Source organism: Larus michahellis, unplaced genomic scaffold (assembly GCF_964199755.1).
Source record: "Larus michahellis unplaced genomic scaffold, bLarMic1.1 SCAFFOLD_157, whole genome shotgun sequence".
Classification (NCBI taxonomy): Eukaryota; Metazoa; Chordata; class Aves; order Charadriiformes; family Laridae; genus Larus; species Larus michahellis.
Window position 1 is genome coordinate 128,254 of NW_027436276.1, and position 27,403 is coordinate 155,656.

At 49.2% G+C, this 27,403-nt stretch overlaps 1 protein-coding gene across 1 annotated transcript in view; it reads right to left on the bottom strand.

Annotated features, from left to right (window-relative positions):
* LOC141737169 (uncharacterized) overlaps positions 1-27,403 on the bottom strand; it is a 34,255-nt gene that overhangs the window by 6,387 nt on the left and 465 nt on the right. The window contains exons 2-26 of the mRNA XM_074571808.1: positions 26,685-26,741; positions 25,947-26,026; positions 25,206-25,371; positions 24,202-24,308; positions 22,355-22,582; positions 21,686-21,782; positions 21,097-21,195; positions 20,376-20,537; positions 19,891-20,069; positions 19,259-19,441; positions 18,197-18,341; positions 17,798-17,944; positions 17,402-17,632; positions 15,251-15,444; positions 14,075-14,202; positions 13,708-13,877; positions 12,289-12,468; positions 7,107-7,241; positions 6,638-6,781; positions 5,886-6,187; positions 4,526-4,601; positions 3,859-4,171; positions 3,301-3,428; positions 2,935-3,055; positions 1,109-1,263 (exon numbers count right to left, since the gene is read on the bottom strand). Of these exons, the coding sequence (XP_074427909.1) occupies positions 1,109-1,263; positions 2,935-3,055; positions 3,301-3,428; positions 3,859-4,171; positions 4,526-4,601; positions 5,886-6,187; positions 6,638-6,781; positions 7,107-7,241; positions 12,289-12,468; positions 13,708-13,877; positions 14,075-14,202; positions 15,251-15,444; positions 17,402-17,632; positions 17,798-17,944; positions 18,197-18,341; positions 19,259-19,441; positions 19,891-20,069; positions 20,376-20,537; positions 21,097-21,195; positions 21,686-21,782; positions 22,355-22,582; positions 24,202-24,308; positions 25,206-25,371; positions 25,947-26,026; positions 26,685-26,741 (3,927 nt within the window). The remainder of the gene's footprint in view (positions 1-1,108; positions 1,264-2,934; positions 3,056-3,300; positions 3,429-3,858; positions 4,172-4,525; positions 4,602-5,885; positions 6,188-6,637; positions 6,782-7,106; positions 7,242-12,288; positions 12,469-13,707; positions 13,878-14,074; positions 14,203-15,250; positions 15,445-17,401; positions 17,633-17,797; positions 17,945-18,196; positions 18,342-19,258; positions 19,442-19,890; positions 20,070-20,375; positions 20,538-21,096; positions 21,196-21,685; positions 21,783-22,354; positions 22,583-24,201; positions 24,309-25,205; positions 25,372-25,946; positions 26,027-26,684; positions 26,742-27,403) is intronic.

Here is a 27,403-nt window from a genome sequence, read left to right on the forward strand (position 1 = left end):
GAGTCGGGTAGACTTATCCAAAGCCCAGCACTGTTCCAGCTTGTGAGAACTTTCGGTCTCCTCCTGAGCCCACACAGACCTACTGTATTTACAACACCCTTTCTCAGGGAGTTCACCAGGTCTGTTCTGCTGTAAGTGTACCACCTCCTGGCATCTGCTTGCAGCATGACACTCGCTGCCTTCATCAGATGGCTCTGGTTCCTCTCTTGGAAACGAGAGGGAACAACCACAGCCCCCTCTCTCCCTGCCTCTTGGGATGTTGTAGACCTTTCCTGCACCACCTTTTAGGTTACATCTTTCCCAGCTTACTCAGCCCGTCCCATCTTCCTTTTTGCCCTTCTCTGAACCTCTTCTAGCTCTAGTGTGTTGTTTGGGAGAGGAGCCGCCAGAACTGCAGCGAGGATTTGAAGACCAGACTAAGCATGATTAAGGCAGTGGCATGATAATGTTCTCTCTGTTAGGGAGGAAGGGAAGAGAAAGAACACTTTGGTTACCTTTTTATAAGGTAAATAAAAAGGCTATGCCATTTTATATATATATACGTATAAGGTTATACCACTGGTATAAGCAATATTCTTTTGCTCTTGTAGCGCTCTGTGGTCTCTCCACATAGTCTGTGCTATTGGTCACGATCTCTCCTTTCTGGGCTGTCTTCTCTTATGGTTGTGACCCTGCTAATTCAGCTACAAGGCCTGGCAGGAAAGCAAAAGTCTGCGAATCAAGGAACGATGAGGGGAAGGAAGGGAAGACAGTGAGGGTGACAGAGCACTGGAAAAGGCTGTCCAGGGAGGTTGTGGAGTCCCCTTCTCTGGAGACTTTCAAGACCCGCCTGGATGCAGTCCTGAGTAATGTGCTCCAGGCAATCCTGCTTTGGCAGGGGAGTTGGACTAGATGATCTCTAGATGTCCCTTCCAACTCTGAAATTCCGTGAAAATGAGAGATGCTTAGCCAGCATTTGCATACACTGTATCTTTTCAGATTTGGACTGAACCTATACAAGACCACCCCAAATCAGCTCTCCGCTGGAAAAAAATTGCTCCTTAGAATTATTAACAGAAGGCCAAAAAATACGTAAGAAACGGCCCTTCCTGTCATCTGCCAGCCTCACCAGGACTTCCTTCCTTTGCTTCTCAGCGCTCTCAAGTTTCCTTTCCAAAGACGCCACCTCTTGATGTAGAGCCACAACCTCCTCCATTAGAGCAGCAGCCTCTTCCTGCAGGGCAGCTTGTCGAGAGTTCCTCTTGCACTCTGCCACCTGCATCTCTGCAGCAGAAAAGGTGAAGGAGAAGGTGAAAATCAAAGCAAAACCAAAGTGATTTGCATCCTACAGAGAAAATATCATTTTCTTATCTGATTGTGTTTCCCAGGCCCTAAGCCCGCAAGGACTGTCAAAGCAGACATAAATAAAGGAAACTTCCTGGCAGAGTAAAAAAGAAGAAAGAAAGTGGCAAGGTTCAGAAGAATATGAAAATGTGTTTGCTCTTCTGCTCGTTGAAAGGCCAGGGCTGAGGGCATGGCAGCACATCACCCACAGTGTTAGAAGCAGGGAGAACTGACATCAATGAACCAAAGACAGCGACAGCAGGTGAGAGTCAAATCTAGTGTCCTAAAGTAAACGGAAGAAATAGCAAAAGTGAAGACTGACTATGACACAGTTCATTGACCAGAAAGACTTAAGAGATGTTAGAGAGAAGAACAGGTGTCAAAGTTGTGCTTGAAGATGCACTTTGGCATTTGTCCAAAGGAATGCTAGGTGAATACATTGCGCACTAGCAGAAGAAGAAAGGAAATAATGATACCAGGACAACAACAAGGCAAGAACAATTGAGCATCACACCAGTACCAAGACCTGAAGCAAGAAGGACTACGGATAGCCAGGAACTAAAACTAAACCAATAGACTAGAATTGTAGACAGGAACTAAAAGACAGAAAGAACTAACTAGTGGGAAAAGCAGGATCCATCCAGTGGCAGAATGTGAAGTATATAAGCTGTTATCGTGTGACATACGTAGTAAAAACTATGGATGTTCCAGAAAAAGCAATGATCTAAGGCCTGGAAAACTCTTCTGTAAAGAGTCTGAAAAACGATCAGCAGTTCCATCTCAGAGAAGGAACATGAAGAAATACCAAACCGGTAAAGGCACTGCATGAGTGCCAACAGCCTGTGGGGGAGGCAATGAGCAGCGCCCACACTTTGATCTTCCTGTAGTCCAAGACAAGGAAAATGAGACAATGAGATGAAAAAGCAATTCTGATGAAGAGAGTGGGAAAACAATGACAGAGAAAGGAGCAGAGATGCCAGAGAGACTAATAGCCCTGCAGGCTCTGGGATGGCCTGGAGCTTCGAGGAAGAGGTGACCAGTTACATGTGAAAAGCAGTTTATAGATAAACCCAATGTGAACACGTTACCAAGGGCCTAAGTAAGAACTGGCTAGGGAAGTTAGAAATTGTGTTTGCTAAGGCTGCGAGCTCAGACACCAGATCAGTATCAATAAGAAAGCTGGTACGAAGAATGCAGAAGGCACCAGAGAAGTAGGAAAAGCAGCAGAAGAAAGGATGCAGTAACACAGGAGCTTAACACTGAACTAATGCTCTGGGAATCTGCCATGTAAGAATAAAAGGAAGTCAATAAAGACTTTTGCAGATTGGTGCTTTTAAAGAGCATATGGAAAAGTATACTGTGAGACATCAAGCTACTCAGCAGTGACATATGACCTGAAAGGCACCACCAGCAGCACAGTCAGATGCACTGCCAGCCACTGGATCTTTCTCTTATCAAAGGCGTTCCCTGGTAGTTCTATAGCTAAATCTCATGCTTGTTGTTTTTCTCCTGTTCCCACCTCCAGGCACTACGCTTTTCCTCTGCATGGTATCAGAGATTCCTGCTGGTGAGACAGTACGGAATCAGTGGGTTGGAAAGGAGAAGCTGTACCTTCCTGGCTTTGAGCCCACTGTTTCTGCAGTTCTTGATTGTGGGCACTGAAATGGTCCCTCTCAGCTTCCCTCTTGCTCAGCTCCAGCTCCAAGTCCTGTATCTTCTTCCTCGCATCATTCTGGAAGAGGTAAGAAGAGAAGTACCACCTCACAGAGCCACGGCTGGCAGGAGACAAAGAGGTACAAACACTAAGGCAGGAGGGGGCAGCTGGACAGTAGTGGTAGATGCGATCATGATTCTCCTTGCTCCCCATGGCAGGAAGCCAACCTGGCCTACAAGAATTTACACACATGCTGGCTTTGGCACTCTGCCTGTCAGTTCAGTCTAGCAGCACAGGACTTGTGCGTGCACTAGACATGTTACCTGATCTTGCTGAGTCTGCTTCAGGTGCTGACGCAGGTCTTGTAGGGCTGTTGTCACTCTGTCCACTGTGAACTCCACAGGGAGGTCCCCAGCCTCGGAAACAGTCAGGCCCCAGACATGACCTTGTTCTGAAGGGAGAAGCCATTCTGTTTCAAGCTTTAACTGAAGGGTCTCCAACAAACAAGGCCTCCTTATACACAGGAGAAAGTGGCAGTGCCTTTGATGTAATCCTAGAGCCCACAGGACAGCAAGACGGGTGTCACAGGCTAAGTTATTTTGATGACCACTAATGTCAGCGCCGCCCCAGGGAAGAACGCACATGCCCTATTGACTTGGCGTAATGTGGGCCCTGTTTCATTTTGATGCTGGTCATTTCTCCACGTACAGACATGGACTTTCTCTACAGGGATGTCAGGCTTTCAAGACTTCCCAAGACTTGAGTCAGGCTAAACTAAAAGGATGAGTCTATCATATTGGGATTATAAAGAACCACACCTCCCTCCACCTGCTCTCCTGTATGTGCTCTGTAGCCTTGTTAACCCAGCCTCCCACACTTGCCTGAACTCCAAGGGACTAAGTCTCTGCTGTCACAGATCAGGTGATGGAGAACCAAGCGCAGTTTGTCCAGCTGGGATTGGGCTTCACAGTGGGCACTGTTAGCCTGCTGACACTCTGTGGCCAATGCCTTTGCTCTGTTCTCTGTGCTACAAAGCCTCAAACGCAGTTCAGACGTCTCAACCTCCAGCATGCGCAAAGAGTCCCTCAAGCACCGTTCGGCTGCTCGGGACTCCTCCAGATCCTGTAGCAGCTGTTTCTCTCGCGTTGCCAGGCCAGCCTCCTTCTCCAGCAAGGCCTCCTGCAGTGACTGTATCTAGAACACAGATACACACAGCCTCAGGGATGCTGCTGCTGCTGCGGCAGCGGAGCAGGAAGTAGAGGAAGGAATGAAGAAGGAGTTATTTCAAGCAAAAAACACACTGGAAACAGAAGGCACAAAGCCAAGGGTTCAAACTGAGCAAAATAAGCTAGAAACAGTTATCTGGAGGCTAAGGGGCCAAAAGGATGTTTCCCGATCCCCAAAGGAGAGGTTGAACTGTCAGGCTTTCATGCTTTCCAACCTCAGAAGTGAATCTGTGTATGTGTGTGAGAGGGTGAGAGGTATTTCTCTTCTGCGCTCTCTATGGAGCTGCTGGGCCTGGTGAAGAGCAGAAAGAAGCTGAGACACCTCGTTGTGCTGGACAAGGTTGTCTTCTTCCAGGGTTCTGAGGCTCAGTTCCTTCTCTTCCAGAGACAGAGTCAGCCTGAAAGAGAGCATTGCAACTCATGGTATAACATTTAATAACCACATGGTATAACATTTAATAAACTCTCAGGACTTCCACCACCAAGGGGAAAATGGCTTTGTCTGCTGACGTTTGTCTAAACAACTAGGCTGCTTGTCCAGTCCTAAGCCAGGCTGGCCCATCACACCCAAGCATGTGCCCACTACACTTGTTTCCATAGAAGAAAGGTGAATTACTGGCTAAATACCCTATCTTTCTTGAGATGGGAATGTGAATTATAAACGTAACAAAGTCTTGAAATTAAGATATTGGGTAAGAGGAAAATTTTTCTTTTGACTAATGAGACTTCAAGGGACAACTTTTGTCAGTAACAAAGAGACATTGTCTTCCCCTAGCTTGTACATCCTGGTAGGAACAGCAGCAACAGACAGCAAGGTGATCTTTGGGCAGTTTTGTAAGACTTGCCAGCACCCCTATTTCAGCTAGAGAAGCAAAGGCTGATATCAAAAGTGGTAATGGAGGCTTGAAGGAAATACTCTGATCCTTATATAAGATGCAGGATCCCTCACGGGGGAAGCAAGAGTGCGCTGCCTTTTATATCTCCTCTTCAATTAAGATATGTGTTGAAGATTGGCAGGACTTTACCAGCTGAAGTAGCCTACCTGCCCTTCCTCTTCTTTCTTGCATTCCTCGGACAGTCAGTTACACCCGTAACTGTTGAGGCTGGCAGGTACGCTGCTCAAGCCTCTCTAGACACCTACTGGGATTTTTGAAGGAACAAAGCAACAGACGGCAATAAGAAACATTCTTGTTTCTTGGGTGCCTCAGAGGGGAATCTAGCTTAGTTCAAAATCATGGTTTTAAGATGGCTTCTGCCAACCAAAGGGATCAGCATGAAGGACTGAAACGGATCCCAAACGTTTAAAATTTATTGGACCCAAAGCAGAGCTGATGGATCTACCTAGCTCATTATACTGCAGCTCAACCTGCCTTCTTTAGTGTGTTTCAGGTTTGAAACTCCTGAAAGTTTCATTGAACAGTATTAATATGCTGACCTAACGAAATAACACCTCCTTTTAAAGAAAGGACTACTCTCCAAAAGCCATTAAAAAACCTGTAAGGAAAAAATCGAAGGATTGAGGAAATAAAATGAAACACAACATCAAGAGAATGAAACATAACTGCATGGATAGTTCAGAACTCTACTTTTCAGGAAACACTGCCAGAGCCGCTCATATATGCAAAGATCTGAAAGAGGGAACTCATTAAACAGGATGGAGAGTCTCACAGGCCTTCATTTACCTCGCTTTTTCACTCTCTAGGACCTTCAAAGCAGCCTGAAATTCTGTGTTGTGACACTCCACTTCTTCCCATCGACTTCTTTCCTCCTCCAAAGACTGCAGACACACTTGCAGCTCCTTGTTCTGATGTTCTGCCTTCTCCCATTGACTCCTCTTCTCCTCCAGGATGTTCTGGAGGTGCACCACCTCCAGCACCTTCTGCCTTGACAGTTCCTGTGCCTCACACAGATCTTTCTGAGCTCTGCGGCCAATCACTTGCTGGGACTCCTCGGAGGCTGCTAGCTGAGATGTCAACTCTTCCACCTCAAGTAAAACATAACAAAGCAGTCAAAGACTACAGCTGCTCACTGTCAGACATATCATACGCTGTGAGGACAGGGAAAGAATAACTTTAAATTTCACCCTATCATGAGAGTACCAGATTCACAATGAACGCAGCTGACTTAGATTTTTAAACAAGTAGTTCCCCACGTTCACCAGAAAAAAGCACCTTAAAAAACAAGACTAGCAGTAACAGGCCGTCAGAAATCCACTCTGACGATTTTGGGCAAACAAGCAAAAGGACTAGCCCATCTGTCCAGGGCAGCAGCTGAGATTCTGCTGCCCAGTAATCTCCTTCAGACCAGCTGCGATGGAGAGCACAGCAGGATGGCAGTCGGGGGATTACCCCCTCAGCCTGCTCTGCAGTGGAAAAGCAAGAAGGGGAGAGTGCACCTATTTGATGACTGGAGTAGCTACTGCTCTTTTAGTCACCTGTTTTTGTAGACCATCCCTCTGCTGAAGAAGGATATTCATTTCATCTTTGATGGTTTTGATTTCTTCCTTGTGCCTCTTCTCCACTGCCTTGATCTTACTCCGAGTTTCCTGCAGCTCTGCTTGCAGCTTTTCTGTGATGTTCTGTAAACACAAATGGAGAGCATGCGACAAGGACCTGCCATCAGGTTCAGCTTTTTCCTCCCTCTGTCTTAAAATCCCATTCCTTCAGCCACTTCTTTACTACCCAGCTCTGCTTCCACTTTAACCTTTCCTTGCTGTTGCTGATCTTTGGAGCTTACCAGGCTCTGTGCTTTCCACGCCTGCAGTAGTCCTCGCCTCCCAGGACTTACGTTTTATTGCCTTGTTACTGCCCTTCACACTGTTCCCTGGCTCTCCCAGCCTCTCTCAACTTACATCCAATGGCCAACTGCCTGTTCTTTCAACTTACCCTACTAGTCAGACTTACCTGCCCATTCTCTTGCTGCTCTTTCAGCTCCTGCCTGAGCTGCTCTAGCTGCTGGTAGGTGTCTCTTAGCTCTCCCTGAGTCTGGAGCAGCGTCTCTAATAAAGCATTCTTCTCACGCTCCTTTTCTAGCAGGATCTGCACAGAAATATAGAGAAGATGAGTTTAAACTTCCCATACAAAATTTGTGTGGCATGACTCATAGACGGATGGGCTCACACGTCCTCAAAGCACTACGCTGCTCGTCTCCTCGGTCATTATCTGCCCACTCAGACACACAGCTTCCTAAGTGAAACTGGCAGTATAAACACGGCCCATCTGTGACTGAATCTCCAACAAACTCAGTCATCTAACGGGAAAATGCATGGCATTTCTCAAGTGTATTGCCTTGCTGGTGAGAGTATCCCTCCTCTTCTGCTGTTTGTCTCTCAATAGCAACTTTTGCACCTCGTTAGCAGTAGAGAAAATGCGAGGCTGACAGAGGGCTGAAGCTAGCAGCTCCTTCAGAAAAGGCTGAAGAAGAAATAGACTGGTGGAGCCAGGCTCTGCCCTCCTTGCTACAGAAACAGAAGCACCTAGCAGAAAGCAACCAGGATCAAGAGGCCCCTGTACCCTGCTCCTATCAGGCAGAAGCCTAAATGAAGGGAGTGAATGGAGGCGAGTTCATGGTCAGGGCAGTGGGCGAACCCTCTCCTTGCCCCACCTGCCCCCCCCCCAGCATGTCTGAACAACAGATATGAGGTACTGGACGAGGAAGGCCAGTCAAATGAGGGTGTGGATGATGGGCAATCTACACTAGAGACATCTCCACAGTCAGAAAGGCGTACTGCCCGTATCATCACCACACCCACAAGGAAGAAAAGAAGGGTTGTAGTCACTGGTGACTCCATCCTGAGGGGAACTGAGGGTCCAATATGCTGGGCAGACCCTCCTCACAGGGAAGTCTGCTGTCTCCCTGGAGCCCGGGTTAAGAACATAACTAGGAAACTCCCTAGTTTGATACAGTCCTTGGACTGTTACTGATTCTCCATGTAGGTGACTCGCAGACCAAGAACAATCAAAGGGGACTTCAGGGCCTTGGGAAGGCTGGTAAAGGAGTCTGGGGCACAAGTTATTTTCTCCTCACTCCTTCCAGTTGCAGGCAGTGACATTGGAAGGAACAGACGCATCCAATCCATTAATCCATGGCTCCGTGGCTGGTGTCACCGCCACAATTTCGGTTTTTTTGACAACAGGATGGCCTACACGGCACCGGGCTTATAGGCATCTAATAGGAAACACCTTTCTCAAAGGGGAAAGAGGGTCTTTGCCCAAGAGGTTGCGGGGCTGATCGACAGGGCTTTAAACTAGATGCGAAGGGGGAGGGAGATGATAATATTAGGCTTCTCTGTGACAGGGTTAGAGGGATGGGGCGCTAGGAAGGGCCTTCAACCTGTTGCCCCGAGGCATGCTGGGGATGCTACATCACAAAGTCTTACGGAGATGAGCCAGGGACTCCTGACGTAGTCCAAGTCAGCAGGGAAACACCTGAGAAACACCCCAAGGGGTGCTCCTCTAAGAAGGCGTCACAGCCAACAGCCTGGCTGAAGTGCCTCTACACAAACGCATGCAGCATGGCCAACAAACAGGAGAAGTTGGAAGCTACCGTGCTGCTGGAAAGCTACAATAATATAGTGGCCATTATTGAAACCTGGTGGGATGAATCCTATGACTGGAGCGTGTCTATCGATGGCTACAGGCTGTTCAGAAGGAACAGGCAAGGAAGGAGCGGCAGAGGTGTCGCCCTCTATGTTAAGCAAGGGATAGAGTGTGAAGAGACGTCCCTAAAGAACAGCCAAGAGAAGCTGAAAGCTTATGGGTAGGAATTAGAGACCGAGACAACATGGGGAACCTTGTGGTTGGTGTCTACTACAGGCCGCCTGATCAAGAGGAACCTACTGATGAAGCCTTCTTCCTCCAGCTACAGGAGGCATCGCGCTCGAAGGCTCTCATCCTGCCGGGGGATTTCAACAACCCTGACATCTGCTGGAAAAGTAACACGGTGAGCCGGAGACGATCCACGAGGTTCCTGGAGTGCCTTGATGACAACTTCCTAAGACAGGAAACAGACAGCCCTACCCGAGGGGATGCCATACTGCACCTCATAGTCACCAACGCCAGTGAGCTCATCGGGGATGTCCAGATTGGAAGCAGCCTGGGCTGCAGTGACCACGCAGTGGCGGAGTTCACGGTCCTGAGGGATACGTGCCAGATGAGGAGCATAGTCAGGACCCTGAATTTCAGGAAAGCAAACCTCCGGCTCTTCAAGGAGTTAGTCAATAGGACCCCCTGGGAAACGGTCCTCAGGGACAAGGGGGCAGAACAGAGCTGGCAGATCTTCAAGGGTGCTTTCCATAGAGCACAAGAGCTCTCGATCCCCAGGTGTAAGAAATCAAGCAAGAAAGGGAAGAGACCAGCATGGCTGAGCTGGGACCTGCTGGTCAAACTAAAAGGCAAGAAGGAACTGCACAGGCAGTTCAAGCAGCATCAGGTGTCCTGGGGAGAGTATAGGGATGCTGCCTGGGTACGTAGGGATGAGGTCAGGAAGGCCAAGGCACAGCTGGAGCTGAACTTGGCCAGGGATGCTAAGAATAACAAGAAGGGCTTCTAAAGGTACGTCAACCAGAAAAGGAAGGTCAAGGGAAGCGCGTCCTCCCTGATGACTGAGAACGGCAAACTGGTAACGACAGATGAGGAGAAGGCTGAGGTTCTCAACAATTTTTTTTCCCCTCGGTCTTCACTGCCAGCCTCTCTCCTCACGCCTCCCGAGTTGAAGGACTGCAAGACGGGGACCTGCGGGACAAAGTCCCTCCTACTATAAGCGAAGACAAGGTTTGTGACCACCTGAGGAACCTGAATATACACAAGTCTATGGGACCTGATGAGATGCACCCCAGAGTCCTGAGGGAATTGGCTGATGTAGTTGCCAAGCCACTCTCCATGATATTTGAAAAGTCATGGCAGTCAGGGGAAGTCCCTGGCAACTGGAAAAAGGGAAACATCGCACCCATTTTTAAAAAGGGTAGAAAGGAGGACCCTGGGAACTGCCGCCCTGTCAGCCTCACCTCTCTGCCTGGGAAGATCATGGAACAGATCCTCCTAGAAGCTATGCTAAGGCACATGGAAGACCGGGAGGTGATTCGAGACAGACAGCATGGCTTCATCAGGGGCAAGTCCTGCCTGAGCAACCAAGTGGCTTTCTACAACGGAGTGACTGCATCAGTGGACAAAGGGAGAGCTATGGATATCATCTATCTGGACTTCTGCAAGGCCTTTGACATGGTCCGCCACAACATCCTTCTCTCTAAGTTGGAGAGATACGGATTTGATGGGTGGGCTGTTCGGTGGATAAGGAACTGGCTGGATGGTCACATCCACAGGGTGGTGCTCAATGGCTCGATGTCCAGATGGAGAGGGGTGACAAGTGGTGTCCCTCAGGGATCCATACTGGGACCAGTGCTGTTCAACATCTTCATCAATGACAAGGACAGTGGGATCAAGTGCACCCTCAGCAAGTTTGCCGACAACACTAAGCTGAGTGGTGCGGTCGATGTGCCAGAGGGACGGGATGTCATCCAGAGGGACCTGGACGAGCTAGAGAGGTGGCCCAAGCAAACCTCATGAAGTTCAACAAGGCCGAGTACAAGGTCCTACACTTGGGTCGGGACAACCCTCGTTATCAATACAGGGATGGTGTGATAGAGAGCAGCCCTGCGGAAAAGGACTTGGGGACACTGGTGGATGAAAAGCTGGACATGAGCCAACAATGTGCACTTGCAGCCCAGAAAGCCAACCGCATCCCGGGCTGCATCAAAAGAACCGTGGCCGGAAGGTCCAGAGAGGGGATTCTGCCCCTCTCCTCTGCTCTCGTGAGACCCCACCTGCAGTACTGTGTCCAGCTCTGGAGCCCTCAGCACAAGGAGGACATGGACCTGTTGGAAGGGGTCCAGCAGAGGGCCACGAAGATGATCCAAGGGCTGGAGCTCCTCTGCTATGAGGACAGGCTAAGAGAGTTTGGGTTGTTCAGCCTGGAGAAGAGAAGGCTCCGGGGAGACCTTAGAGCCCCTTCCAGTCCCTGAAGGGGCCTACAGGAAAGCTGGGGAGGGACTGTTGGCAAGGGCATGTAGCGACAGGACGAGGGACAATGGTTTAAACTCGAGCAGGGCAGGGTTAGATTAGACATTAGGATGAAGTTCTTCACACTGAGGGTGGTGAGACACTGGCCCAGGTCGCCCAGAGAGGTGGCGGAGGCCCCATCCCTGGAGACATTCAAGGCCGGGCCTGATGAGGCCCTGAGCAACCTGATCGAATTGAAAATGTCCCTGCTCACTGCAGGGGGGTTGGACTAGATGGCCTTTAAAGGTCCCTTCCAACCCAACACATTCTGTGATTCTATGAAAACTCTTGTATTCTAAGTGGGGTTTGGTGAAAATTACTTCCGTTTTAAGGTATTCAGTAGACTTGGGTAAAGTACTGACGTTACAGGGACACAGTATCATCTCTGAGCGCTGTCCTGTCATTTCAATACCTGTAGACACAGTTGGGGGTACTGCTGTCCCTCAGCAGTCTACATTAAGAGGACTTTGGCTAGGACACAAATAGGACTTTCAGTGTATGACAGGGTTGCTTTGGCACAGGCGATATGGGCACAAAATAGCTTACCAGCAAGTGACTTAAAACACAGCCCACAAGACACCTCTGGCTAACTGCTCAGAAATATTTCAGAGGAGTCTTGATAAAATTTTTTCTCTTCTCAACAATCCTGCTGCACCCTTCCACCCCCCTCAAATAAAAATCCCATCCTTTTCAGGATTCAGCCCTACAAACTCATTTTGGTCTTGAAAGTAGTTAAGGCTTTCAAGTAAATATCAGTATTTCAAGTAATTATCAGTAAATATCAAGAGGGCCACTAAGAGAACTTTGAAAATACTCTGAGGTAAGTCTTAAAAAAAAAAAAAACGGAACACCATAGCAGCACAAAACTCTCAACTGAAAAGTGACGTTTCTGCCTGGCTTCCTATGAGAGGTCTCATTCCTAGTCCCTAGTAGAAAACACGTAGGGCATGCCCCACACAGCCCTATATCCAGCCATTTCCCTCAGCTCCAGCCTTGAAAAAAACCACACAAATTCTTTCATGGTCTTTACCTCTTGCTTGGCATTTTCAATTCTGGTTCGTTCCTCTTCTTGTTGAGCTTGCATGGTAGCAACTTTCTGCTTCATATCAAACAGTTGCTTCTCGTGCTCATCTTCTATCTCTGCCTTCTCTTTTTCCCATTGCTCCAGCATCTCCTGCAGCTCTGAATGATGCCCATCCTGCTCACTTGCCTGATGAGTGGAGGAAAAGACTTCAAGATGAAGTTTGCAGTCCAGAGAGCCAACAGCATTCCGGCTGGCATCAAAAGAAGCATGGCTAGCGGATCAAGGGAGGTGATTCTGCCTCTCTGCTCCGCTCTGGGGAAACACCCCCCCCACCCTCGCAGGGCTGCCTCCAGCTCTGGGGGCACCAACATCAGAAGCACATGGACCTCGTAGAGCAGGGCCAGAGGAGGCCACAGAGATGATCAGAGGGCTGGAGCCTCTCTGCTGTGAGGATAGGCTGAGAGAATTGGAGGGGGTTCAGCCTAGAGAAGAGAAGGCCCCAGGGAGACCTTAGAGCCCCTTCCAGTCCCTAAAGGGGCTCCAGGAGAGATGGGCAGGGACTCTGGATCAGGGAGGGGAGCCATAGGATGAGGGGGAACAGTTTTAAACTGGAAGAGGGAAAATTTAGAGGAGATATTAGGAAGAAATTTTTTGCTGTGAGGTTGCTGAGACACTGGCCCAGGTTGCCCAGAGAAGCTGAGGATGCCCCATCCCTGGAGGCGTTCAAGGCCAGGTTGGACAGGGCTTGGAGCAACCTGGTCTGGTGGGAGGTGTCCCACTGGCATGGAGGTTGGAACTAGAGGATCTTTTAAGGTCTCTTCCAACCCAAACCATTCAGTCATTTGATGAAGTCTCAGCCAAGCTCCTCAAAACAGCGTAGGCTCACAGTCTCTATTTTCAAAGCTCGGCTCCCTTTTTGTCAAGGAAAAGGTGCAGATGGACTGCAGGGTCAGAAAGAGACCAGACCCTCGTGCCCTCCTCACAGGACAGGCCACGAACTCAAGTACCAGGAACAAGGGGCCTGTTCCGTCTGCTCCAATACCTCTGTCAGCTGCCAAAGGACAGAAAGGAAGGAACAAAGTTCCCCTGCCTGCAGCTGGCAGCAGTGTTAGGAGTCTATTCCATGGCGGGCAGGAGTCTGGGAAGATCCCAGCCCTTTGCTGCCATGCTTTGGCTGGGGACCACCCAACCTTCTGCTGAACTCCTCTTACACCCACACGCAACCTGTGGCTGCATTTACTGTCCCACCAGAGTCCTGGGGGTCTCCACGTGCCTTCAAGGACGAGCCACTGGCTCTGCTGCCTGGCCCGGCACCATGTCGCCCGTGACAGACGACTGCTGCCATTTCACACGCTCAGGCTGTTCTTCTCCTCAAGCCAGCCCACAAAGCTTGCTTGAAGGATTCAGAAGCATATTGTTTCCTACCACGTCTTGCAGGAGCTTGTTTATCTCCCCTTGGTGGTCGGCCTCCCGAAGTTTGAGGGTGTCCTTATGCTGCTGTTCTTTCTGCAGGAGCTCTTGCACCATGTCTTCCCGCTCCTGCTTCAGGAGAGACCTCTCTGCTTCCAGCTCCCACTGAAGGCACTTCACTTCCCCTGCAAACACGACAAATGGCAAGAGTCAGAGTCTGCACAAACAGCGGCTCTGACTTTACTGACCTTACGCCCTTTGAGTTTCCATGGAGGAGGGATCTGTCTCCAGCTCCTTCACTCCTCACAGGCACTGCGGACAGAGAGCTGGTTTCATACCACCTTGCCTAGGCAGGGGATCACCAGAAACATGAGTCGCTCACCTTGTATCACCTCCTTGGCCTGCACCACTGTGTAAAGCTGGACTTCAAGATGACTCCTGGCGATCTCCAGTGCAGATAAGTGCTGCTGAGCCTCAAACAAGCTGGATTCCAGGGTCTCCTTTGCTGACCTGCAAATCGTGAATACAGAGAGAAAGGAGCTGCTTGCTCCTGACACCCACAGGGAGTTGTTCCAGGAAGAAGTGGTGCAAGATCCCTACCCCTGCCTATGGAAAAAGGCTCGCATGGAAACTCGTACACAGAAAGCCTATTCCTGCCCTTGAAAATAGCAATGCGAGCCCCTCCGAGGGAATGGCCAGGCTTCCCTTGTCACCTGGCAGCACACGGAAAGCCCAGCCGAATTGGACTGCAACAGCCAAATCTTCAATTGCTGGGGTCTGATCCGTGACACACGGGTAGCTGCGCCCACAGAGTCCGTGCCAGCAAGCAAAACTTGGATAGACAACGGAGGATGTATCTTCAAGAAGGAGAACAAGCACACAGTTCTGATCACGCCACTCTCTGGCAGTCCAAAGTAAATATGTCCATAGTAACAGACATCAGCGATGGGCAGGAACCCCTGAAGGCTGGCGAGAATTCAAGAGAGGTTTCCCTGCTGCTGGTGTAACCAACTCCAGGTCCTGCACCACACTAACACGAGTGAGCTTACAAACAGAAGGCCCTCCGCATTTTCTGCAGGAGCCTCTGGCTTCTCCTGAAGGGCAGCGTCCTGCTCACAACCTCCGTAAGCAATAGCTGTGAATTCTGAAGATCCCACCTCAAACTACGTGACAAGGAAAGATCGATGTTCAAATGCACAGAACAAGAACCCAAGACCAGAGAGAAACTTCACGTTCTGGGAAACGTCTGCGTGGTTTCATTACGGCTCCATTCAGAGCCCACTCGACTTGCTGTGGACGTCACAGAGGAACACGTAAGGGGGCATAAACATGAGCCCAACGCTCAGGAGAGCTTTGCCAGCTTTAGCTGTCAGAAAAATAACCTTCAAATCAAGGTAGACTTTTTTTTTTTTCCTTGAAATTCTTCCATTTTCTGTCCATGGAAGCGAAAACATGTGAAAAGCATGCAGGATGCCATTGATGCCCGTGTAACCATTGTCACCTGTATTATTACAGACATTAAAGAACATCCTGCCCAGGGTCTCCTCCCTGCCCTTACCTGGCCTCTGCCAGCTGCTCCGAAAGGCCTTGTCTCTCCCGCTCCATGGCTGCCAGTCGCACCTCCAGGGCAGCCTTCTCCCGCACCAGCAACTCCTTCTCTGCGCACACCTCGGCCAGTGCGTGCCCTTGGCGAGAGGACTCCTGGCGCAACTGCTCCAGGCCACTGCGAGACAACTCTTGCTGGCGGGAAACCTGAAAGCAGGACAAAATGCAGTGAGAGTCTCTTTTCTGGAGCTCTGTCCATAGCCAGCCAGTGCCACTTCTCAATCATCTGGAGGAGAAAGAGCCCCTGTGCTGTGGGCGGAAAGCTTCAGAGCATCTGCTGTACGTGTTTTCATGCAAAAATATTGCATTTCCCAGAACTGCCACCTTGCAAACTAAAATTCCATCAGAATCTATTCCAGTGCTGGAAATATTCAGGAAAGGCTGAGCAAATGCAACTTTCCTTGCTGAAGAAAGGGAAAATACATATGGTTTCTCCTTCTAGGAAAAAAAAAAAAAAAAAAAAAGATCAAAGTGTCACCTACTTCAGCGTGTAAAGCAGTTGGATGCAACGAGGTGACGCCTGGCAAGGAAACAGCCCTTGTGCTGAGCGGTGTCATTTGGCAATATGTGAAAGTCTGGCTGATGTGGCCAAAGAGATGTTAGACTCTGTTTGTACAGTAGTTCATGGCAACAATACTGTTTCTTCGTCTTACACAAAGAAGTTGTCCAATATACCTTGCTGGTGTTCAAGCTTGAAGCACGATCTTTTAGTTTTTTCTTCAGTATAACACCTCTGCTGTGTGTGTGCCAGACATACCACCAACTCCAAAACTAAGACTATCTAACAGAGAACAGACCAAACAAATTTCTCAAAGTTATCCCATAACACCCCAGAGTGTACAATATGGAACTGACATTTAAATAATGACAAACTCCCTAGTGTCCTCCAGTGACATGACTCTCCCAAGCTCTTTTTCCAGGGAACCAAAATCTGTCAGTCCAGAGCGAAGAGTCTTGTGTGATCACCTATTTCTCATCTTCTTCCTCACAGCCCAAAGAGACTCTAACAATTCACAGAATACTACAATCATAGAATCATTTAAGTTGGAAAAGACACATAAGATCATTGAGTCCAACTGTAAACCTAATACTGTCAAGTCCAGCACTAAAGCATGTCCCCAGGTGCTACATATACACGTCTTTTAAATACCTCCAGGGATGGTGACTCCACCACTTCCCTGGGCAGCCTGCTACAATGCTTGATAAGCTTTTCGGTGAAATATTTCTGAATATCCAATCTGAACCTCCCCTGGTGCAACTTGAGGCTGTTTCCTCTCAGCCTATTGCCTGTTGCTTGTGAGAAGAGATCAACCCCCAACTCGCTGCACCCTCCTTTCAGGTAGTTGTAGAGAGCGAGAAGGTCTCCCCTCAGCCTCCTTTTCTCCAGGCTGAACACCCACAGCTCCCTCAGCCGCTCCTCACAAGACTTGCACTCCAGACCCTTCACCAGCTTCATTGCCCTTCTCTGGGCATGCTCCAGCCCCTCAATGTCTTTCCTGTAGTGAGGGGCCCAAAACTGGACACAGCACTTGAGATGGGGCCTCACAGTGACAAGTACAGGGGGACGATCACTTCCCTGGTCCTGCTGGCCATACTATTGCTAATACAGGCCAGGATGTTGTTGGCCTTCTTGGCCACCTGGGCACACTGCTGGCTCATAGTCAGCCAGCTCATAATCAGCTGGCTGTCAACCAACACTCCCAGGTCCTCTTCTGCCAGGCAGCTCTCCAGCCAAAGTTGCATGTATGTCTTAAAATACAATTTCAATAATTTCAAAGTGTCACTCCCATTCTTAGCCATACAAGACAGCAAACATTGACCTGCAGCTTTGTCCCACTCTCTAGGCTCAAACAAATGGAGTTTTGAAAGTTGCAGACTTCACAACAAAAATCAGAAATAGAAACATGCAGGCTTTTGCCTCAAAGGATTCAGAGCTACACAGTTTGTTTCTTTTGCCACATGTGAGAGTAGTAGCCCCACTCAGATTCATGGACAATACATCCTCTGTCTGGCTATCAAAAGCCAAAAAGGAGGCCAACACGGACAGCTTCACCGAGCCAAGCAGCCACATGCCCACCCAGAAGCACCAGGTCTTTGGTCTCACCTCAAGGAGTTTCTCTTGGGCTTCTTCCTTCTCCTCTGCCAGCATCCCCAGCTCTACTCGCAGCTCCTCTTGTTGCTCCTCTGCTTTCTTCAGCAGCTGCTCCAGGTGGGCTTTCTCTGCACAGAGCTCACTCTTTGCTCTTCTACACAAGCTCAGCTTCTCCTGGGCAGAGACCTTTGCTCTCTCCATCTCCTCCACTTTACCCAGCAGAGCTTCATTCTCTTGCTCCAGCTGCAATCACAGAAGCACAGAGGAAGGTTTGGCTTGGACAGAAAAAGGAACAATTCCATATTCAGTCAGTCACACTCTCAGAAGGCAAGAAGTCTGAGAAGCAGCAGCAGCTGGAGACAAACACCTGCCAAGATGTTGGCAACTGATGTTGCCAACTCTGCTCACCTGCAGCACAAGTTTGTTCAGTTGCACTTTATCCAACGCAAGAGCTTCATTGATACAGCTCATGTTTGCTGTTGCAACACGTAGATCAGCAAGTTCAGCACTCAGCTTATTCTGAGCCCCTGTCAGCTCTGCCACCGACTGCTCGGCCTGAAGAGACAAAAGAACAACATGACAACAAAGGGGGGAAATCCCTGCCTTGAGCAGCACCTCCACATCCCCTGCGTCTCACTGACATCCTCCCAGTTCAGTGCTCCCAAGAAGCACGTGCCAACAAACTACCCCAAGGAGCCTGCGGGGTCTCATCACCGTTTCCCAAGAAGGAGAACAGCACATTCCCTGGCGTCTACTGCCAGAAAAAAAAGCATCTCTGCTGGTCTTGCTATCACAAGGTGACCAGACCTTCTCCAGGGCTACTCTAAGCTCCTGTTTCTCTTGCTTCAGCAGATCCATCTCCAGGTGCGATTCCTCCAGCGTCTCTCTCGCAACTGCCAACTCATGCTGTAACAAGGAATGGTTTTCTTCAAGTGCCACCAAGTCCTTCAGTCTAGGAGAAGGGGAAAGACAAACAAGTTTGCAATGGAAAAACGTTCCCGTTTCCAAAACCAGGAGTACATATTGTGTCCCAGATATGGCAGCTGGAATGATTTCCAATGGCTTTGTATCTACACCTAAAGAACGCCGGCATTTCCTGACCAGAGCTGCATCACTCTCTGTCGTTGATGAAACATCCCTCATTGAGAAAGTAAAACAAGCTCCCAGAAATCACAGAACATTTCCAAACAGTTCAGGTACTCGCAACAGCTTCCTGCCTCTTAGTTCTCTCTCTCTCCCCTTTTTGATACATTGGATACAAGACTTTCCAAAGTCTTTTTGGGGTAAGACAGGCTTTTTAAATCCAGATTAATATTCCCATAGTTACTCTTGCTTTCAGCAGTGAATGGATCAAAGAGCCTGCAGTCTATTTGGGGAGATGTGTATGAATTTCCAATCCAATAATCACAGGATCACAGGATGATTCAGGCAGGCAGGGACCCCAGGAGGCTTCTAGCCCAATCTTCAGCTCAAAGCAGCTGGGGTCAGCTATGGGATCAGACCAGGTTGCTCGAGCCTCTATCCAGTTGAGTCTTCCAAATTTACAGGGATGGAATCTGTACAACCTCTCTGAGCAACCTGTTCTGCTGCATGAATTTTTGTTCTCCTTAAATCCAGGCGGAACGTCTCCTGTTTCAGCTTATGCCTGTCAACTTCTCTGGTCAGGTTTGGAATGATCTTTTTAAAGGGTGTTAAAGAAAGTACAAGGAGGCAACTATGCTGTATGCCAGTAGATAGCGAGACCTGCCCATGTGCTCCCTTCGTCATTCTATGCTATAAATGATGAGCATGTAAAATTCATTCTTTAATGATGTGCCTCCTAAAGTCCAGCAACACCCATCCCTGCCCAGAGAAAGCTTTAACGCTCACAGGAGCTCCTGGTCACGACGTGCTCTCTCCATCATCTGTTGCTGCTCCACCTTTTCCCCCTGGGCTGAATCTTCCTTCAGCTGCAGTTCAGTGTTACTTTGACGCAGACATGAAGCTTCTTGCTCCGTTGCTTTAAGCTGTTGCTGTAGATCTTCCCTGGTTTTCTCAAGGTTTGCACAGTCACTGCAGAGACAAAGCTCAGTCAGAAGAATAGAGGCCTGAAGAGCCGCAGATCCCATTTTCATCACTCCAGGATGGAGTTGTGGGGAGCATGGTAAGGAAGAACATGCTCTTCCCTTCACAAGGTAACTGAAGAGGGAAAGAGAAAGGAAGGCAGGCTTTTGCCTTCATTCAGTGAAAAGCAGTGGCTAGGAAAGGGCACCCAAAGAACAGAACTCAGAGAGGCAGCATGTCAACAGGGCGGCGTCTTGTATTCCAACATTGCTCTGAATCTCCAAGACAGTCTTAGGAGTCACAGTAGAGCAGGAAAAGCAGTGACAGGAGGACACTAAAGCACCAAAAAGAGGCATACGTATGGTGGGGCATGCGAGTTCTTTGCCCATAACACCTCTGAACTCCCAGAACCGTAAGCAGATTGCCTCTAGAATGCAGGAGGAGGAGGAAACACTTACCTTCTAAGTACTTCTACCAGAGACTGGAGGTGCTGCTGGTGGCTGCTGGATGTCTTGCATTCCTCCTCCAGTTGCTCAAGCCTTTGCTGCAGCTTCCTGCACTTCTCTTCCTGCTGCCTGTGCTGGTGCTGCAGGAAATTGATAGACTCCTGCCTGGCAGAAAGCTCTTCTTTTAGGGCCTGGAAAGAATGGCAGAGAAAAAAGCACAGACAAGCAATAAGTAGCAGGAAAGATGGCTCCAGATAGCCGTGAGAAGAAGCAAGCAGACAGACAGCTCACCTGAAGGCAAAAGCTGTGATGAGGGGGTGGAGATCAAGGAGAGAAAAGCAGTAGAACACAGAGCTGGTGAGATTGGCAAGGCAATACGGTACCAAGGGTGGGATGGCTAGAAAGAAATTGGCTAAATAAATGGAAAAGTTTTAATCTAAGTGAGGCATTAGCATCTGAGCCTGTTGACAGTGGTGAAGACAAACAGAAATTCTCACCTGTGCTGCTCTTCTCCTCCTTGCCAGTGCTTGCTGAACCAATACAAAGGCATCTTCTGCATCAACGGAACTCAAAAGGGAGAGGACGTTGCTAGTCTCTGCATGCTGTGAACCGTCAGTGCAGATAATGCTGACTGTGCTGTCACTGTCATCTAACACCATCTGAAAGCCCACATCAAGCTGTTACTCTTTGCTCATGCTACTTGGTATTCTTTATCTATTTCTCCTTTTTCCCCCCACTTCACCCTAAAGTCATGAAAAACTCAATTATCTCATTTCTTCAGTCAACAAAGAAGCTTTGTCCCTGTGGCCACAAGTATTCCAGGGATTTCTTAATACAGACACTATAAACAAGATGAAAAAAGTGTGAAGTGGCTGGAGGCTGCCTGAACGCTCAAGTTTCTTGAAGCTCTCAGGAATTATTTTGGAATACAAATGTCAAATAGCCAACTCAGAAAGCACAGTCCAAGAGAGACCTTAGCGGGACGGCGAAGGCAAAGGTACTGACACTTCTAGCGACGCAGATGAAGTGTCACAGGTCAGCCAACTCGGAAGGTATAAGAGGCTTTATGTCAGAAGAGTGGTATAAAAATTAAACAGCCAGTAGCAGTTACCATAGACAGTATATAACATGTATATCTATTCCCTGGGTCAGTCTGTTGCCTTCCTCAAGTACTTTTAGACCAAATTTATAGGGATCTGGTCCCAATTCCATACTTACCTCCGTTATATCTTTTATCAGCTTTTGGAGGGAAAGATTCTCTTCTTTGGCACTTTTACTCAATGAAGCTTCATATTCTCTCTCTAACTGACTTGCTTCCTGAGAACAGAATAAGGAAAGGGTGGGCAGGGAAGAGCTGCTCCCCTCTGTAGCATTCCCATCCTCAGTAGCATTGTCATGCCGATAAGCCTCAGCCCTGGTGATTCCAGTACACTCCTTCCCATATCTATTCAATTTCTTCTTTGCTAAAACTAAGAAGAGAAAGACCAACAGCTAGGTTTTATAAACTGCTCATGAAGCTGTAAGTTCCATGGAACTTTGATCCCTAGAGACTTCAAGTCACAGGCAGAATTGCATTGGTGCAACCATGCTGAAGAAGACACCTGACCTATCTGCAGCTCCCTGCCACTGCCTGCACCTGGACTGACTCCACAAGTGCCAAACACACAAGGAATATTTTCACAATCTGCCTGATGTTCCCATACAATTATCATCTCTACCACTCTTTCTCTTGAGGAAGCCACACCTCCCTGTGCTAAGGCTGGAGAGCAAACACCAGGGCTATCTCCAAGATAAAAGTAAAACATACTAGAATCTCCACAGCGTCATTAAGTGTTTTCATGGTCTTCTCCTTCTCCTCGTTCTGCTTCTGAGACTGTACAAGCAAGGCTGAGAGCTCCATCACCCTGAGAAGAGAAGGTCCACGTGCCATTCCAAAAGCATTGCACACCATCACCTGTTAAAAAGCTAAGCAGCTCCCAGAAGCATAGCAGAGAAAGTTCAACCAAAAAAATACAGCAAAGGCAGCGTTCATCTTTACAGGTTAACATGCGTGATGTTGCCCCAAAGGCCTTCTGCGCTCAGTCCTGCGAGGAACTGTCAGCACAGAGGTGCTACAGTGCTTATGACGGTGCTGGGCAAATTCCTGCTAACTCCTCTAGCACCGCCCTGGGGAGCAAAAGGGCTGTACCAGAGACAGAGCTCTCTTTAGGCTGCTCTCGCTTGCTCACCAAGAACCAGTTCACAGCAAAAGCACTGGAATACGCCACCTCTTTGCCAGTCTGGTCTTACCCAGAGGAGCTCCCAGCAGTCAGACAGTTCTTTCCACCCTTTCTGTTGAAGGCAACAGTTTGACTCGGGACAGAAACAAGGCTGTGCAGAACGGGTCTGTTTGACATGTGAACACGGCCCACCCATGAGTGCAAGAGGCAGCCCCAGAAGAGAATGTCGGTAACAGCAAAGTTTAAAACATCTTTACCTGTCCCGAAGCTCCTTCTTCTCCAGCTCCCCCTGGGCTTGTAAGGACATCACTTCCTGAGTCTTCTGGTTCATTTCCTGTCCAGCTTGCTGCTGTGCCTCATCCTTCAGGACAGGTCTACGCAGAGTGACGGACTCCCAGAGCTGTATGCCAGAGTTTAGACGGGAGCAGTTTACAATTACAGATCCAGAAAGCCTCATTTGCTCTGCCTTCAGCTCTGACAAATCTCTGAAGAAGAAAGAATAAAGGAAGAGCCAATGTTCACACCACCATCCTTATCAGTGTCCTGCTTCCGGCGGGGATGGGGTTAATTCTCCCCAGGCTCGGGCAGGGACACAGGTATTCCATCCCATGGGAGCCGTGCCCAGGCTGAGCTGCTGGGGGAGGGGGTGGGAAGTCATGGTTTGGAGCGGGCTGGGGCGTCCCGGGTCTGGTCAGTGAGCAGTGGTTCCATAATCGTGTTCGTACATTTCCCTCTCCGTGTTACTCTTGTTTTCTTGTTCCCTTTGCTGTTCTGTTAAACTGCCTTTGTCTCAAGCCACGAGTTTTGCCTTTTTCTTCCGATTCTTCCCTGTATTGGGGAAGCCTGAGAGAGTGGCACGTGGTTCTCTGTTGCCATCTGAGGCCAAACCATGACAATCAGCTAACTCACTTCTGAAGCTCATACTTAAGCATGAAAGATGACATCTTTGTTGGGGATGAATCATTCCTCCGACACTCTGGGATCGGGACACACCTTGGCAAGTGAGCAAAGAGGCCACTGGGTAGCTGAGGACCGAGTCTGTTTTCCCCTCAGAGATAAGAAGTGTATGGCACAGCCAGAAGGCTTCAAGGACCTCTAATTACTATTATTAATTGTTGCTCCTGCTCTACCCTATTAACATACTCTAATTATTTTTAATAAATGTAAGACATTTTACCAAGGTCACCAGCTTTTATACCTGGGGATCAGCCTTAAGGAGCCTATTATCATCAACACTTGGACTGCTCAGAGGCTCATGACACTACCTACATAGTAAACATTTCAGGAAGGTGGTGTAAGACTAAGCCTAAAATGTTTTAACAAAAAAGCACAAAAACACAGGAATTAAATAGAAGGCCAGGCACACTCTACACACTAAGGAAGGTTTATAATCCAGTAAGATAAATGGCTGACAGTAACCCAGTTTGAAATTGCTTGCTGACACCAGAAGCAGCTACTTATCATGGCTGTGCTATTTTTGTTTGTGTAGGAGGCAACTGTGAGAAAGGAACCTCAGAGAGCCCAAGAACAAGAAAGCTATCATAAAAAGAGGTATCAAACTAAGCAAAACAAATTGGATAAATAACAGGGTAGAGAAGCTCTTCTTTCTCTCAACAATGTTGGTACAGGAATAAGTGGATACAAACGTAAACTGGAAATGAGAAGGAAAAAAAATATATTCACGGATGATCTTTCCAACAGGAGCATGGGGAAAAGAAACTCAATGAGATTTAAGGCAGGTTTTCATTATTTTAGAAAAGGGACTGCCGTACATGCCACATACATAGCTTTGGTGAGTCTCTTCCAATGTGTCCACATATGCCTGTGTCTGTGTTAATGTGCCCAAATATCACCATAGTCAAGTCATCTGTTCAGGGCCTCTGCACTGCTGATAGCCTGAGCCCCACGGTTTTATCTGAAAATGAGCATCAAATAAAAGGATTCTGAAAATAGCCCAAAGCATGCTTCACGGTATTGCGTCAGACTGTCAAAGGAGAAATCATATCTTTAGCTGCAACTAACTTAACATCGAGACTCAAAAAAGCAGATGTAGAAGGGAAGCTCCATTTTTTCTGCAAGAGATCTGGCCTCAACTTCTACTCACCGGTCCGTGGCCGTCTTCATTTCCAGGAAATGACGGCGGAAGGTGACCACCTGACGCCACAGCCCGAGCAGACGGTCACGGTCACCCCTGAAGTAGTTCTCATAGAGCTAAAGGTGCAAAGACAAAAAGAAATGCCAGTTCAGCCTCCGCCATCACTGTACGAGTCTTTCCGCTGGCAGAGAGCACAACCACCATCGCCAGCTCTCCTTGAATAACTATTCCGACAGGGCACCAAGGACTGAAGAGGCACCACAGAAGCAGCCCCAGCAGACCTGCCACCTGCCTTCAAAGAAGGGAACAGCCACCCTTCTCCTGCGGGAGGGGACATCAGCAAAGCAAGCTGACCCCGAGTCAGCACCTCGCCTTGCAGAGGCGTCTCACAGTCTTGGTGGAGGAAGACAAAGACAAGCCCTTCCAAGACCACCGTCCCATTTGCTATCGGTGAGGGAGGCCTGTCTTGTTCTTCCATTGGCTACTCTCAATCTGCAAACACACAGACCTCTCTGCTCTCACAGCTCTAGACAGAGATTTAAGAACTATCAAAAGGACGAGCGCTCCCGTGTCGCTGCCCTACAGTGTCCAGCAGCAGCAAGCATTTGCCTTTAGGACCGAGCAGCACGGCCACAGCAGGTGGGCCTCTTCCATCACCACCTTTTGCTGACACTCCTCCATCTCACACCCCTCTGACACTGAGCTCCCCCTCCCACGCACCAACTTGATCCTTCTCTCCCGTAACCCTGCCCAAGCGTACCTTGACATTGAATCAACTAAAAACTGTCACACCTACCGTCGACTTGCTTAAATCATCCTTTTCTATCAATGAATATATTGCTGCTTCTCTCTTACGGGTGACAACCGCGACAACCCCTGTCTCCTGCTAGTCAACACCAACACATCCTCAACAGAGCCACAACCTTCTCACAGCAAGTTCTCTGGGCCAGAAACAAAATGCCTTCCAATGCCATGCTGGCATCACCCCGGATATTCCCGCAGCTGAGCCTCACCTCACGTTCCTGGTGCCATTCTCGCTCCTTCGCTTCCAGCTCCTCCCGCGCCCTCATCCAATCCACCGTCAGCTTTCCAACATCTTCTTTGAGGGCTGAATTCACCTCATTCGCTTTCTCCAGGTGCTCCCGCAGCAGACTGTTCACTTCGGCCAGATCCTCGCACCTTGGAAAGGGAGGAACAGCCATGAGGTCACTGAACAACCCCTATCCACAAGCAGCATCCCCGGGATTTCCCGGCTCCCCCAACACTGACTTTGTTCTCAAACTGAGAGGCAGGAAAAGCGCTTTCTAGGAGGAACTGAGATCTCTCGGTGATGGCCAACTCATTTGCTTCTCCTTGCTTTAAGCCTTCAGTTTCCACCTACAGGTTGGGTTTCCCCTTCCTCTGCAACTCGGACGATGCCCACAGTTGACGGCTGCCTCCCCTTCGTGCTGCCTCATCACTGGACGCATCACCTTTCTCTAGCGTTGTCCCCAGTCCCTCACCTACTGCACCAGGGCAGCGTTTAGGCTGGAAAGGGACCCTTGGAGGTCACGCGGAGGAACCCCCTGCTCAAAACAGAGCCATTCAGCACACACCGCTATTACTGCCCCACAGAACAGGTTGTGGGCCTTTCTCCTTTCAAAAGGGCTTGCCCCGACACTTCCCTCGGGGACACTGGGTACCACTGACAAGTTTTCCCTCCCTTCCGTGAGCATCCAGGACACTGAGTAGGGGGGAACGCTTCTCCCTTGTACCTTTGCTGCTCCTCTTCCACCTGAAGCAGGCCTTTCTCCAGGGCTTCTGTGGCTTCTTCCCACCTGCCTGGGAGGCAGCCCTGAAGAAAAAAGGAAATGTTTAGTCCAATTCTTGTGTTTCTTTCACTGCTGATATCATCCATAGCTTTCCCCTCCAGTGGTTGGTTATCTCAGGAGCTGGTGGCTTCTTCCAGGCATAATAGCGTTGTGAGTACAGAGAGGAAGGGAGGGGAAGGGTGTTACTCAATTCCAGCAGCTCTCCTCAGTCTCCCCCTGTATCCTCAGCTCATGACCACAAGTGCTCGCTTCCACCTGAAGCCTGGCAATGCTCTCCTACGCTCCTACCCTTTGTTTCCTAGCTCTGCTTTAGCCGCGAAGCAGAACAAAAAGCACAGAGCCAGCATTCTTGCCTTCCAAAACGCTGTGTTTCACCCCATTCTATTTCACAGACAGCCCTAGAATGGAACAGGCAGCAAAGCCCTCTCCTGAGAGCCGGGACAAAACGTTCCCCGGCAAGAAAGCACTCCTGCCCCAAACTCCAATCCTGCATTTCTGGGACTGCTGGCTGCTCTAAGAACAGCAACTGGGCAAAACACAGGCGGGCAAACTTGCAGCACTGCTTTAAACCCTCAGGTAGCAAAATCTGGTTTTCCTCTATCATTGCTTTGGGGAGCTTTTTCCTGACAGCACTAACGAATGCTGTGAACACTATTTTTAGTTAGTGCCGTGCACACTCACCCCTCCTGCTTCCAGCTGCTGCTCCAGCTCTTGACAGCGAGTCCGGTACTGCAGGACCTGGGTGGAGACATGGGATGAAGATGAGCGAATGGTGTCGGGGCAGACCTGGCTTCTCCTGCATTGGCTTTTTGCTCAGTCTTACAGACCAAACGCAGTCCATGTCAGAGTGCTGCCGATACAGGCAACAAGAAGTCACTATGATTTAGGAAAGCTTCACTTTATCTAATACTAAGGAAAGCGAGACAGGGTTTCTTTTACACATAGTGCTCTTTGCTCATCCTAGGATGGCAAGCAGAATGATGAGACAAGCTTAGACAGCCAGGCCCGGCCTATGGCCGCCAGGTACCCCAAATCAGTATTTCCAACAGGCTAAAAGTCCAGCGGGTCCCCGAAGTTAGAGAAATGGGCTTTCAGCACTGCTTGCTGATATTCCGCGAGTACATTTAGTTCTGACCGCAGTCCTGCTTGGCCACTGCAGAATGGGGATTTCTGGTCTGCAGGGCCAAGACAAGCAGGGTGACGGTACAGCAGCGCCATGACTGCCGCTGGGCACTGGGCCGGGCTGGGCACGGCCTCCCCTGACGACCCTCGCCCAGCTCGGGCACCCTCCTCGCTGCCAGCACTCCTGTGCTCCGAGGCCGACCAGCCCGGAGCTGCCGCCTCTGCCCGGGGCCGCCCCGCGCCGGCCCGACTGCTGCCTGGGGACAGCCCCTGCTTGC